General features: G+C 38.9%; 1 protein-coding gene across 22 annotated transcripts in view; it reads left to right on the top strand.

Moving 5' to 3' along the window:
* Positions 1-14,534, top strand: part of ptk2aa (protein tyrosine kinase 2aa) — a 78,696-nt gene that overhangs the window by 40,531 nt on the left and 23,631 nt on the right. For 11 of the 22 annotated variants that reach the window (XM_047808148.1, XM_047808146.1, XM_027175912.2 and 8 more), the window contains exons 5-14: positions 1,231-1,318; positions 3,658-3,737; positions 3,844-3,906; positions 5,986-6,040; positions 7,954-8,094; positions 8,359-8,436; positions 8,942-9,049; positions 10,746-10,863; positions 11,350-11,380; positions 11,770-11,834. In XM_047808148.1, coding sequence (XP_047664104.1) covers positions 1,231-1,318; positions 3,658-3,737; positions 3,844-3,906; positions 5,986-6,040; positions 7,954-8,094; positions 8,359-8,436; positions 8,942-9,049; positions 10,746-10,863; positions 11,350-11,380; positions 11,770-11,834 — 827 coding nt within the window. Of the gene's footprint in view, positions 1-1,230; positions 1,319-1,442; positions 1,914-3,657; positions 3,738-3,843; positions 3,907-5,985; positions 6,041-7,953; positions 8,095-8,358; positions 8,437-8,941; positions 9,050-10,745; positions 10,864-11,349; positions 11,381-11,769; positions 11,835-13,833; positions 13,924-14,534 lie in introns of those variants that run through there. The other 11 variants (XM_047808144.1, XM_047808143.1, XM_047808139.1 and 8 more) reach the window with 2 other exon arrangements.

Raw genomic sequence — 14,534 nt, 5'->3', positions numbered from 1 at the left:
AATTCTGCAAAATTCCCTTTGACATGAGAATGAGGAAGTGATCCAACAAACAGGTGCTTTTATCAGCAGTGGAAGTTCTTTTGGTTTGGGTTCACATAGAATATAATAATGCAGTATAAATGATGTGGTATTATAACGAAACAGTATCTAATAATGTGCAGTAAACAGTGCATTGTGCAAATGATGCATTGGTTGTTATTGTATATAAGGTACATAATGGATAATTGGGGGAAAATGGTTTAACCTCATAATGCATGAAACGTACCGGAATAAATTTCAAGGGAAGATTTGGTACCGGTTTAAGGGCATTATGGCCTGGAGAAGGAAAAAATGCAGACGTTGGCTTCTAGTTTTTATTCTTGTTCATGGTTTTGTGTTGTGATTATTTTTACACAATGCATTACAGTTTATGTAGAGTTTTAATGGAGGTATACAATCTGATGATTGACTCACTTGATGCTGTATAGAATAAGGCCAGCAGGTTTTCTTCACATCATCAACATGGATTTCGTTTGTATCGAGTGCTCTGTTCTGGCTAATTTTGGGTAATTCCGTTTATACATCATTCATATTTAATTCCTTCTATTATATATCGTTTATTTTGCATGTAATAGTATAGAGTAGGGCTTTCACGCTTGGTACTGGATAGAGACTTCTCTATACCAACCTAGGTTTATATAATAATATAATTATATACTCCTCCACATTGTTATTTCTGGCAGCGAGTGGGGTCACAGGCCATTCTGACTCGTGACGAACCAGGAGGCTCCACTGCCGCATCATTAACGATTTAACAGCTGTAGTAGAAAAGTCTGTGTTCACAAGCAGCTGCTGTTCCACCGTTTTGTTGATGAATGAGCACGTGTTGGCCAGAAACACCAGGATGTGACATTATATACACCACTTTCTTGTCAATGTTCTGTATATGATTTGTATTTAAAATGACTCCAGTGCTTTTAGTTGCTTTTTTTATTACACACTTCAAACCTGGAAAAATCAAGTATTTAGGACATCAAGCAAGGCTCCCGTTCATCTCTTTAAGGGTTGCTGAGAGAATGACTCATGTAGCAGCATTATGAGGAGAGATGCTTTTCTTCTTCCCTCTGTTTTTTACATTTGAATTGTACTGCTTTTGTGTGCCACAATATAAGACCCAGCTGACAGTTTAATGGTGCATTATCCATGAAATCCTCCCAACACTCCCACACACTGTACCCGTCTCTCTTTCAGGTACGAGCTGCGGATCCGCTACCTGACAAAGGGCTTCCTGATTCAGTTTAGTGAAGACAAACCAACGCTGAATTTCTTCTACCAGCAGGTGGGTCAGCAGAGAGCCAGAGAATAGAAGACTTTTTTTTTTTTTTTTCTTCAGTAATAAGAAGCTAGGGCTAGTTCTGTACCTGGTGCTTTTCCACTAAAAACGAGCCAGTGCTTTTTTGCAGGTCTTGGAGGTCTGGGTTGCCACGGTGATGAAATGACACCATCTGATTCTACTCAAATACACGTTTACACATGAACATGTATTTTTATTCTAAATAGTAAAATTAATCTTACAATCATGGCTCTGTGGTTCAAAGTAAACAGGAGTAATGGCATTAATGCAACAAACTTGCAATATGCAAATACACATTCAGAATAAAAGCAAAATAAAAAGGAAAATATACATCAGTCTATTGATGATTAAACAGGGTCACATGGTGATACCCAAAAAATCCTTTAAATTTATCTATGAAATCTGATTTTGTGAACATTGCATCATTAAACCTGTGAAATCTATGAACGGGGAAAATTACCACTATACTTAGATTTTCTCTTTGTTGCATTAATAAAGTTTTTTTTGTTGTTGTTGGTTATGTATTACATATTGCACGTAGCATCATGTTCCGTTTTTCTGAGGTTTTGCAAATAAAATAGAAGTAGACTACTTCTTTTTCTTTTTTGTCTGTGATATTTACCAAAGTATTACTTAGGTTATGGAATAAACTGGGCTGTAATGTCTGATCATGAGGTCTCTGGAGAGTTCCTCTCTTACTGAAAACCTGGGCTGGTTCTCAAAAACAAGCACTCTGTCACGCTGCCTGTCACTGGAAAAGAGTTTACACTGGGTGTGTGTGAATTCTGCGGTTACGCGGTGTAATAACTGAGCCAGAGATGTGGATGGTGCTGATCCACCGTGTGTGTGGGTTTACGCCAAGGCATTTGAGATTATGTGGATGAACAGGCATGAAATGGATGGCTTCTTCTGGCAGATGGAGGTGCACACCATGGCCAAAGGGTGTGTGTTAAATGGATTTTTAACACCGTCAGGTTGAATCCTCCATTCTGATTGGCCAATGTGAATCCCAAATTAGTGTTAGCTGTTAGAGAAGCAGCTTATAGTTATGCGCTATTTCTTAGACAGTTTATACAGGGATTTGGATGAAGGACACCTCATGAACAGATTCAACAGTACACTCATCTGTAATCAGTCAATGATGTGAAGTTTTCTGTATGCTGATGTTTATTTGGTATTTATGGAAGGAGGCGGAGCTTTTGTGGAGCTATTGTCAGAGGTAAAGTTTTCCTGCATGCAAAAGTCATCAAGATTTTAACCTTTCTTATTCTGGAGGCTGATGAGTGAGTGACAGATTTAGCTGCTACTATTTAAGAAATAACAAGATCTTACTTGTTTTTTTTATACATGACCATAAATGGATGAAATATGATGTGATAAATTAAAGATGTTGCTGTGGTGTAAGATTAGTAAAAGACTTCAGGGTGTGTTTTTATTGGAAACTACTCAACTTTTTGAGTTATGCATCACACAACCCTGTTTTTGATTTCATTTCCTTCCTTGTGACCCAGCCTAGTATGCGAACATCTCCAGGCTTTACACATTAGGGAAGAAGTTGTACTGTAACATGTGGAATCAACAAAAGGAACTTTAAGGTAGAAAGCTAATGTGATTTCATCTGTTTCATCTGCTCAGTTTGTGTACTGCAAAAAACGTTCACCATGTATATAATTTGCTAAGCACAACCCTCATGTGAACAATAAAGGTTTATTACACGTTAGTGTCCCTGACGGCTCTACAGCAAGTGTGTCCAGCTTCGTTAAACAAAGCCTCCGATAGAGTAGTGGTGCACTGCGGGGTTTGAGTGGATTATTAATGTGTTCCTTGATGAAGATGATGATGATTTAATGTGTTCCTCGATTTTTAAGGCCACAATCCACAACACGCCTGTTTTTTTTTTGTTTTTTTTTGTCTCTGTTCCAGTAGCAAACATCTACACTTTTCAGACTTTGATACTCAGTCCACGTAGTTGCAATTTGCAATCTGTCTGTGTCCAGCATGTGGCTCTATAAGTCCAGTATTTTTTATTACAAAGTCTGTACCTATATAAGCACAGTGCAGATGTATGTCACGCTGGATTTAACGCTGATTAAGTGCTCGTACCTTGATGAAGAAAATTGCTTGACTAATGAGAAACTTGTGAATTCATTAAACAAAGTTTTAAAAACAACGTGTTAGTCATACAGATGTATTAAAGATTCCAAAAGTTTATTAGAGGTCTTTACAGTTCAGAGTTTCACAGTACCGTGCTCTGAAACGTAGACAGTAGGTTTGTGCTTTAAAAATCATACTAAAAAGTATCGTGTATCTTTGTCTTTTTTCAGGTGAAGAATGATTACATGTTAGAAATAGCCGATCAGGTTGACCAGGACATTGCGCTCAAGCTGGGATGCCTCGAGATCAGGTGGGTTCAGCCTCCCATTTTTCTTTGGCTCTATTCTAAGTATTAAATAATTACTGATCTGCATTACGAATTCATTTGGGTTCATTTTTCTCTCTTGTCTTTTCAGGAGATTTTACAAAGAAATGAGAGGAAATGCTTTGGACAAGAAGTCCAACTACGAGCTGTTAGAGTAAGTACCTTTACTTATTAAACACTATTCATTACTCAGCTTGCAGATGCTGTGAGAGACTCGCACTATGTTCATGAGTGTTAAAAAAAGGAGTCCATCTTTCAACATCTGAAAGCACCAAGCATTGATTTCTCAGGAGAATCCTGACTGTCCATCAGATGGAAAGTGACAGGTATTAAACAGCAAGATGCTGGGTCGTGCGTTGAGGGATGATCACAATGACAGCTACCATATTGATTGCATTCAGGGACAAAATAATGTGTCTGTGCTCAGAAATACTAAATTAACCATCGATGGTCAGACTCACTCGTACACAAAGCCTGGTAACTTTTCTACAGTCTTCTCAGTTCTGTTTTTATTTGTTAGACCGTGTGTGACATTGACATCCACATCCAACATGCACAAAAACACTGTGAACCATGTTTGTGCAGCAGCATCTACCCTGAGGGGAGAAGTGTCAAGCACGTCAATGTGCAGTTACTATCCTGGGTTTAATCAGAGTCAAGAATAATGTGACAGCATGATGCCTGAAGCAGAATGTGTGTAGCATCTGTGCTGTAAATAATTAGAGTTGCAGGTTTGTGTCAAACATATGACCATGAACTTCCTCATAGATAAAATTGGTTTCATCAGCAAAACTTGTGGGTTGTCAATGGCAAGTATACTAATAATCCGGTGTGTGTGTGCATTAACACAGTATTATAGGGCCAAGCCATGTTAAGCAGAACAGGATGCACTGGTGTTATTATTTGGCTGCTTCCTGTTCTGGTCTGACATTTGATTTGGCGCAATTTTTACACCAGACGCTCTTCCTGAGACAACCCACCATCTTATCCGGGCTTGGGATGAACATACGAGAGTTCATTTCAGTGGCTCGTTCAGTTCTCTGCCCTGGAATCGAAAACAGGCTGTGGCGCTGAGAGCACAGGATCCTGCCACTAGACCACCAGGGGACAAAATACTATTGCTGTGTAATAATTAATTTTTGTACCTTTTTTATAACAGCTTGTAAATAATAAGAATAACACATTATTATGTTGGCTTTGTATTTTTTGTGGCTTTGTTTCCTATTTAAGCCTAGACAAAAATTTATCAAGGGTAACTCCTCCTAGGGCTTTTGAGCCACATGCACCAAATTCGGATATATTGTAGACCCTGGTCTGAAGTTGGTTGCTGTTACTTTTCTAAGCTATCCGAGTTCCGGTACTTCCGGTACCGGGTCTCAAAGTGGGCTTTTTTCCCCCATAGACTCCCATTATAAACTTTAAAGGTTTATAACTCGGCAAGCTTTCGACTATCTACACCAAACTCGGTCAGCTCCTTTAGGGTGATACTCTGAACAAACTTTTAAATTGGTGTACCGACTGGCCTTTCGGTTGGCAGCTCCGCCCCCAAAATATGCAAAATCAAAAATTAGCACAACATGGACATGTGACATATCAAGACAATCAGCACAATTTGGGGAACTTCTTCAAGAGTATTCGGATGACGTCACATGCTTGTCTCCACTTGCCTCCAAATGTTTTGGCACCCTAGATTTTTGTCCACTTAACACTGATCCTTATGTCCACTCGCCTCCAAAAAACACCGGCCTTTGTGAATACTTGCTTTGTCAAAGCCAACATCAAAGTTTGTTGCGACGAACTTTACAAATCTATTTATTATTGTTATATTTTGTGATTTCAAGTCGCCTTGCCTTGGTATAATCTTTTTCTTTAGCAACTGTACTTATGCTGTTGTGGGATGAATAAAGGATGATCTTTTCTTAAAACACAAAGCAAGTATATGACTAAATGCACTAAAGAATATTTAAAACCTTGTTTCCTGCTGAACGCCATCTTTCTACCTATCCTGAGATCAAAAACTGCTGAAAAGTCTGAGGCCTAATGAGAATCTTCCTCTGGTCCCTCTCTGAGCGATCTGGCACACAGATGGATGTCTCCTTTGAGGATGGTGAAAGATTTCTGGCAGGACTCTGCTGGGCATTAGACATTTAGTGTGTGTCTAAGTGGATTCTGTACTGAGTGTATTCCAAACTGTACTGTTTTTAATGTATGTTTGTTTTGTTTTGTTTTCCAGAAAAGATGTCGGTCTCCGGCGGTTCTTCCCCAAGAGTCTACTAGATTCAGTAAAGGTAAGTTTAGAAAGTCTGAGAGAAATGACTTTAACCTGCACATTAACCCTCTGGGGTCGACAGGTGCGCCAGCGTGTTTTTGGCGCTTTTTTCCTCTTCAACGTGAAATCCACTTGAAATACTCCGTCATTCATAATCATACACACATGTAATACATCATTCGTAACTGTGAAGTGTCTACTTTTATTTGACTGCCTTCATAATAACAACAAAACGCTGTGCTTTTGGCAAATAAAGAAAATAACCAGGGTGTGCATTCAGACATCTCTGTCTCCTTGACCATCTTCCTGAAACAAGTTACAAACATGAACTGATAACTCCGCCGATACTCATCACACGAACATGATAAATATGTCTAATGAAAGCCTGAAATGTCTACTTTTAAATGAGGTAATTAAAATCGAAAGCAAATATTGTCAAAGCAAATATTATAGTAGCTGGTGCAGTCGAAATCTTTGAACATTTGCGATTGGATTAAGGTTATTTTGTCCCTAAATCATATAGTCTCTTAAAATATGTGGATTAAAGCTCATTGTCCACTTTTGTACCTCTAAACATTTGTTATTTTATATGAACATCTGCTTTGGGTAACATTTAGATGTTGATGGTCATCTGTTTGTTAGCCTTTAGGGATGTGTGTGACCCGGTCTGTGCTGCTGTCACCACTAATGTGTGTGTAGAGGGAGATAAATCTGTGGCACACGTTAAGGCATAAAGCAGCAGTTTATACCGTTTCAATGTACCCTATGTGCCCTGTGACCCTGTAAAACATTCATGGACAGATGCTCGGTATAAAGAGGGGGTGGCATCTGACCCCATATACATAGAGAAACGTGTGTGTGTAGCACACTTTTAGCTCACACCCTTTTCCCCTTATTGAACTTTTCTGACCCCTCCCCCCCTATCCTCTCCATTACTTTGTTATAATGGAGTTAGTTCAGAGTGGATTTGTATTAAAAATGAACAACGTTTTGTGATCGATGACAATTTCCAGCCTGCTGTATTTACACAGCAGAGGTTCATATAGATAAACTGCAGCCATGGCCATCTGTTAGGTAATAAAGTCCAGACACTTGACTCAATAGTGAATAGAATCAAGTTAAGCTTGGAAGAAGTGACTGAGCACTCAGATGTGAGTTTTGAACAATTAGCCCTGTTCTCCTGGTAGAATATCCACTAATACCGAGACATCTGCTGAGTCTTAGAAGGTCAGCTAAAATTAGCAACTAATTCTGCTTTGATTTTCTGTAAATTGTAAAGATGAACGGGAATCCTAGAGCTATGTTTTTCCGGCTGCATCTTCGTCTGGGTCCCTGTTCTTTGACCAAGCCTCTCCCATGATTCCTCAGTAGATGCTTGGAGAGATGTCAGGGAAAGGGGGTTTATATAGTTACACACTGCTCACATGTTCCAGCCTGTTTGACGTGATCTGTTTTGTGTGTTCACTGGAATGTTGTTGTTTTTTTTTAAATGGTGGATTCTTAAATTACAGATCGATTCTAAACGTTTTGCAACCCTCATGATTGTAACATAGATTGTTTTTTGATTAGTGCAGTTTAGTATTACATTTTATATATTTGGATATATATTCACATTTGAATAAAACACATTTACATCAGGTAGCTAGCTTCAATGGGAATGAAAGAGCTGCTTTGAGTAATCTCCATAAGGCAGTAATATATTACAATGAAAATGAGAATCTGTTTTTCTAAAAACTTTGGTGTATATATAAACACTGAATATTGTTGGCTTCTTGTATTAAAACCTACCTGCACATTTCACCAACGTTTTTAGTCTTTCTATAAACATAGATGTAAGGATAAGGATTTGTCTTCCAGACAGAGCAGAACACCTTTACATATGACTCATGCCATGTTTTTACAGCTAATATTTTCTTCTCCGGTTTGGCACAGGCTAAAACATTGCGGAAGCAGATTCAGCAGACGTTTAAGCAGTTCGCCAGCCTGAACGATGAACAGAGCATTCTCAAGTTCTTTGAGATCCTTGCTCCAGTCTACAGATTTGACAAGGAGTGCTTTAAATGTGCTCTGGGGGTAAGTATGGAGGTGTGAGAAATAGGCTGCATTGTTTCTCTCTCTCTCTGTTAGACATCTTACACTGCCCTCTGGTGGCTCGGAGAGGATCATCTGCTTGAATTAGACATGACAAAACGGGTTAAATATCTGTTAAATCCATGATATTTGGTACTTCAGATAAACAGATAGTAGGTTACACTAGATTGATAGTTAATTTGTTAAATTACTCCTGTGTGTGTGTGTGTGTGTGTGTGTGTGTGTGTGTGTGTGTGTGTGTGTCAGTCGAGCTGGGTTATCTCAGTGGAGCTGGCTATTGGTCCTGAGGAAGGTATCAGCTACCTGACCGATAAAGGCTCAACAGTAAGTGCCATCCTCACATCTATAGACATTCTCACCACCACACTCTCTTGAACAAGCTGTATATGCAGTTTACTGTATATTTTTTTTTTTTTTTTTTTATCTGTTAAAGCGAAATTTGCATTGTGACATTGCTTACATCGATTGGCGTCATGACTAATAGCTTTCTGATGTTAACAATCTTTATAGACTTGTGTTTGAGTATGTTGACCTTAGACATATAATTCTGTCTCTTCACACCTCTCAAGTTTCCTAGCCTTTGCTTTGGCATGACTTTTAGCAGAGACGCCTTGAATTCGATCCCACATCATTGTCTGTTTTAACCAACGGCAGATGATTTTCCTGATTTTCCACTTGCTAGTTTCCGTCGATAGAATTGTGATATTCTAGGATTGTGTATATACACTGTCAGAAACATGGAGATAAAAAACCTGGGAGTAGAATCAAACCTGGAATGGTTTCATATTCCTAATATCTTATCAAGTGTGCGCGTGTTCTCTTCTTTCAGCCGACACACTTGGCGAACTTCACACAGGTGCAGAGCATCCAGTACTCGTGCATGGAGGAGCGTGAGAGGAAGGGCATGCTGCAGCTGGATGTGGCTGGGGCTGCTGAGGTACTGCACATGCTCTGAACATTTAAACACACATTATAGCACATACATTTTTCTGGAATAGATTAAAAGTTCACTACATCGTAATTACTTTTTTGTGGATTTGTAATAATGCTAATAACGAGGTAAGCGATCCGTTGTGCTTCTTTCTTGTGTTTATTATTAACAATTGTTAACACTATCTGATGCCTTTGACCAATGAACAGGTTAGGTTTAAAGCATTCAAGTGCTAATCAGTGAGTTTACACAATATTACAATAATGCAACATTTATCATTATTATCTTAATTGTTTCAGATATTATTTTAAAACCTGCAATTGACCCACAATGTCTTTGTTCTGCTTATACAGGTACTAAGATTTGTGATTTCTGTGAAACAAACCAGGATCCACTTTAAAATCTATCTTTACTCGTATTTACACAACAATTGCACACAGCGAAGGGAAATCACCCTTTTGAAATTCTGCCACAGAAAAACTGGCTTAATGCCTATAAAAAAGTAAATTAATTACACATAGGCTAATTCGCCATGACATTTGCTACTCTGGAAGCTTTAGGGTTTATGTTTTCTCATAGAAACACACACACACACACACACACACACGCACATTTTCTGTCTTGAATGCTTTTCACTCTCCTTTGCATCCTTTTCTCTCCTTTGCATCCCTTTCTCTCACATACACACACCTCTCTCTCTCTCTCTCTCTCTGTCTCTCTCTCTCACTCACCCTCTCTCTCGCTCTCTCTCCCTCACCCTAACCCTCAACCTCTCACTCACTCTCTCTCTCACGCTCGCTCTCTCTCTCTCTCTCTCTCTCTCTCTCTCTCTCTCTCACTCACCCTCTCCCTCTCTCTCTCTCGCTCTCTCTCCCTCACCCTAACCCTCACCCTCTCACTCACTCACCTTCTCTCCCTCTCTCTCACGCTCTCTCTCACTCCCTCTCTCTCTCGCTCTCTCCCTCACCCTATCCCTCACCCTCTCACTCACACTCACTCACTCACTCACTCACTCACTCACTCATACACCCCCCCCTCTCTCTCTCTGACTCTCTCACTCTCACCCGCCCCCCCTCTCTTTCTCAGATTTCACTGAGCTCCATTCTTCCTCTGATACATCACATGAATGGATTCTTTCATTTCTGTCCTGCAGCTAAGAGTTGATATTAAAGGATTTTTTTTCAGTCTCTAACACATACTCTGTGTGTCACTCATTCTGATATCTGCTCCAGATAGTCATTATGATTAGTGTGTGTTTAATAGGAATCTTTTTCTGTGTACCTTTTTTTGTTGTTGTGCCATTTCTTGATACCAGAATGGTTTAATTTTCAATTAGGTCATGTAGCCTGGCAAATTACAAGTTATATCTCTGTGTAGCTATTATATCAGTAGTCATTCTGATGCCCTTTACTGTCTTTATCTCATCATATATTACCTAATAATGATGTAGTACATCATATGGCAGGGTCTCTGGCTATAGGTATTGGTAGTTTAAAAGCCCCATTTTGTTTGTGTGCGTGCAGTTTGTAGGGTTGTGTCTGTGGGTACAGAGGGTCAGGGGTGGGTCTTACTTGCAGCTGCAGTCAAGCAGCTCATATCATATTAGAATGTATCTGTGTTACTGCTCCGCTCAGCTCGGCTGAACTGATAATGACTCATTGTGGATCCGTTTCTGTGTCTCTGTCCATCTTTTCTCATCCAGCCTCTCACTGTCACTACGCCGTCCTTCACCACGGCAGAGAACATGGCCGACCTGATAGACGGTTACTGTCGCCTGGTCAACGGCGTCACCCAGTCCTTCATCGTCAGGCCTCAGAAAGGTAAAGCGTCCTTCCTTGTGCTGGTTTATTAAGAGATGGTGTGTGGTGAGACTATAGCGAACTCTACAGTGGACACTGAATAGACTGCATTGTTTGAGCGAAAATATTCTAGAGCACTAAATGTGCAGAAGCAAAAAGTTTTTTACATTTAACAAACAATCACACTGCGGATTGTGCTGTAGGGAATTCTCTTTTCTTTTTTTTTTTAAATAACATTCCATCTATCCATTCATTTTCTACCACTTATCCGGGGCCGGGTATAACAAAACATTAACATTTGTTATCATAAATTTCCAAATAACTGCAGACACCCTGTTGTAGATTAGTGGATGAAAATAAAGCATGAGTGGAAAATAGAGATTAGAGGATGAAAATGTTATTACAAAATAATATTGTAAAATTGTAGTTAGCTTATTGTTTCACAGGCTGCATGTTTGATAGTAGAAATATATTTATGTTGTTTCTATTTATTGTGTTGACCAACAGAGGGAGAGAGAGCACTTCCATCTATCCCAAAGTAAGTACAAACTGTTTGTGGGTGGTTGTTGTTTTTTTTTTTTTGGTTGATTAATTAATTAATTTATTTATATAATTACATGTTTTGCGTGTGTTTTTTTTTTTTTTGTTTGTTTGTTTGTTTTTGAACAGGGGCAATAAATAAATAAATAAATAAATAAACACATGTTGTCCTGCCCAGTTAGCAATGGCAGGCACTGATGAACAATTGTACACATTAAATAAAGATGTATTAATTTAACACCACCAGCAAAGCACGTAATCATCACCCAGATGATGTTTTATGTTTAAACTGCAGGGTAAACCTTGCAGATGTGGGACTTGTAAATATTATAAAAACGTTTTAGGGCTTTTAGTCTTCTTGATATGTGTATTGACTTTGCATTACAGGCTTGGAAACAGTGAGAAGCGGTTAGAAGCCGTTCGAGCTGGAGTCCGTACCATCTCTGTATCAGGTGAGAAACTTTATAGCACCGGTGTGTAAGTGCTCCAGTGTCCTTGGAGAAGATGGATATTAAATAATCTCACGTCAAGTGAATATACATCAAATGAGTATTTGACTGTACATTAAACACTGGATTAAAAGGGCAACTTGCAGGATGGATTTTATTGAAAAATCATTTAACACTTCCACTGGCGATGGATGGATGGATAGATAGATATTTTTGATTGATGCACATTGACAGAGCAGTATCTTGCGGATTTGTGTTTAGTTGCTTCTTTTTTGGGCTCTTTTCTTTGGATGTTAAATATGAAAACTGGGGAAATAAGAATTTTGTTCTAAAATCTTTTTATTTCCTTAAGTTACAAACCATAAACGACTCCAGTTTTATCCATAATATATGTTTACTTATACCCGTAGCTCCTTTTTTCTGTAAATGAGCACTTCAACTCATGTTTTTGCCAAATTTTCTCTAGCTTTAATGCAAGCATAGATAACGTTGCCTATTTGCCATGTGGTTTATGATCATGTGGCTTGTGTTGACCACATTAGGCACATTGTGCTTTTGATTTTTATTAAACATTTCAACTGAACAGAAAAGAGAAGCAGCAGGTGTCATCCAGCCAGCAGCTGCAACAGTGTGTGTGATGCCAGAAGTACATAGCTGAGCCATCCTTAGCTTCCAGCATCAGAAGTTCGCACGTCAACAGGAAACACGACTGGAAGCAGGATTGTCTTAGACATTTCAAAGATTTGAACACTCGCACGCCGTCTCATACCTATGTCGCTATTTTACTCAGTTCTATTCAGTCTCTGCTTAGAGCCAATTCTCCATTATTTGGTGGAAAAGTGAGAGAGGGACAGAGAGATAAGAAAAAAGGAAAGCATGAGAGACTCTGAACTTAGCGTGGATTAATGAACACTTTTAGCCGGAGGGCAGCAGTTCTGCAGAAAGAGTCGATTGAGATGGAAAGAGCAGGAATCGTTGCTGACGTGCTGATGAGCTCCAGTCAGAACGTGAAAGAGCTGCTTGTGTGACTGGTCAGAGATGAGGCCAGAGCAGAGTGTTGCTGTGTGTGTGTGTGTGTGTGTGTGTGTGTGTGTGTGTGTGTGTGTGTGTGTGTGTGTGTGTGTGTGTGTGTGTGTGTGTGTGTGTGTGTGTGTGTGTGTGTGTGTGTGTGTGTGTGTGTGTGTGTGTGAGAGAGAGACTGTGATGGTGTGCGTGCATGTATTTGTGAGTGTCCATTTTCCACAGATCTGCTGCTTGATTGGTTTTGTATGTGAGATTATTATAAGCACAAATTGCCTTGAACACATTACAATATTGATCAGTCCATATTTCTAAACCATGTCCATATGTCATGTTGTTTATCAATATTTTCTGTCAACATTTATTCACTATACAGTATGTTTCCTATACTGTATGTAGTATGACATTGGCTTTCTAGCAGCTACACAGCACACCATGTGGACAATAGAATGCCATTTAAGATAAAGAAGAAGTGTAACTTATTTTAATTGTAAGTTTCTCTCTGTAATGTTTTTTTTTACATTTATATGATTACAAGCTGAAAATGTTTATCTGATCTTGCAGTGTGTGTATGAAACAGCTCTTAACTTTACATATCAAATGACATGGAAACTGCACAATGTGTCTCAACAGCCTCATTCATTAATTTCCACACGCTGTTTTTTCCTACTATGGTGACATTTTTACAAGGAATAGGAAGTGTGAAAAGCACCTCTTGGTATTATTGGTCAAGTAGGCAGTGTGTGGTTTGTTAGACATTATATTGTGATGAGTGTATTATGCAGTAGAATGTAGGAAATCCTCCACCAAGTATCAATGTTGTAGATTGTTTTGGGAAACCAGGCCTTGACTCTTCATGTACACTTTTATGGATTTTGTCACCATTGTAGTGCAGAATGTGTTCCTTCCATTTCATTGTTTTCATATGCTTTCTGTTTTCCTTTTTATCTTTCTTCATTCCCGCTTTCTCTTCCTTTCAAAGACTCTGTGACTCCAACACCACCCAAAGCAGCTAAAGCTCGTCGCTTTCTCCTTCCTTTTGTCTTCTGCTCCCATGATTCTCCACCGAAGGGTAGCCTACACGTGGTCTCTATATATGTGTGTGTGCATATTTGTGTGTGCTCTAAACTAACACACTCATCTGCTGTGTACATGAACTCTCCTGCTCCTCTAACATTCATTTATTAGCTATGATAAAACATCTAGTTTTCCCCTAGACCATTTCTAAGGTATGTTTGTCTTGGGGTAGTGAAGTGAAAACCTGCAAGCCTTTATATAGGTGTCTTAATTTTTCCACTAACATTTAAAAAAAGATCCAGACAGCAATGGGGGTTCAAAGACTTCCGGTCGGTCATGGTGATAACAGTAACGTTGACCTCATTGTGTATAATGACACGGATGAACAACTTAAAGGAACTTAAGGATTTTAATATTGTCCTCTATGTCATATGACTGTATGTTTAACCAGCTCACGTTGTCTTCAATGAAGTTACCAGTAAAATACAAAAAAACGTTGTCTGTTTCCAGCATAGGCTGTAAAATTTGAATTTAACAAATTTTTGGACAATTCTAGATTATTTTAGGTCCATTTTAGGAATCTGCGATGTTTTTAAGAGTCTTATTTGGAACCATTTTATTCTGATGATCCTAAAACCCCTAAAAGATTTTGTGGTGGTGTTTTTA

Source organism: Tachysurus fulvidraco, chromosome 24 (assembly GCF_022655615.1).
Source record: "Tachysurus fulvidraco isolate hzauxx_2018 chromosome 24, HZAU_PFXX_2.0, whole genome shotgun sequence".
NCBI lineage: Eukaryota > Metazoa > Chordata > Actinopteri > Siluriformes > Bagridae > Tachysurus > Tachysurus fulvidraco.
This window is presented reverse-complemented; position numbering and strand designations above follow the sequence as displayed.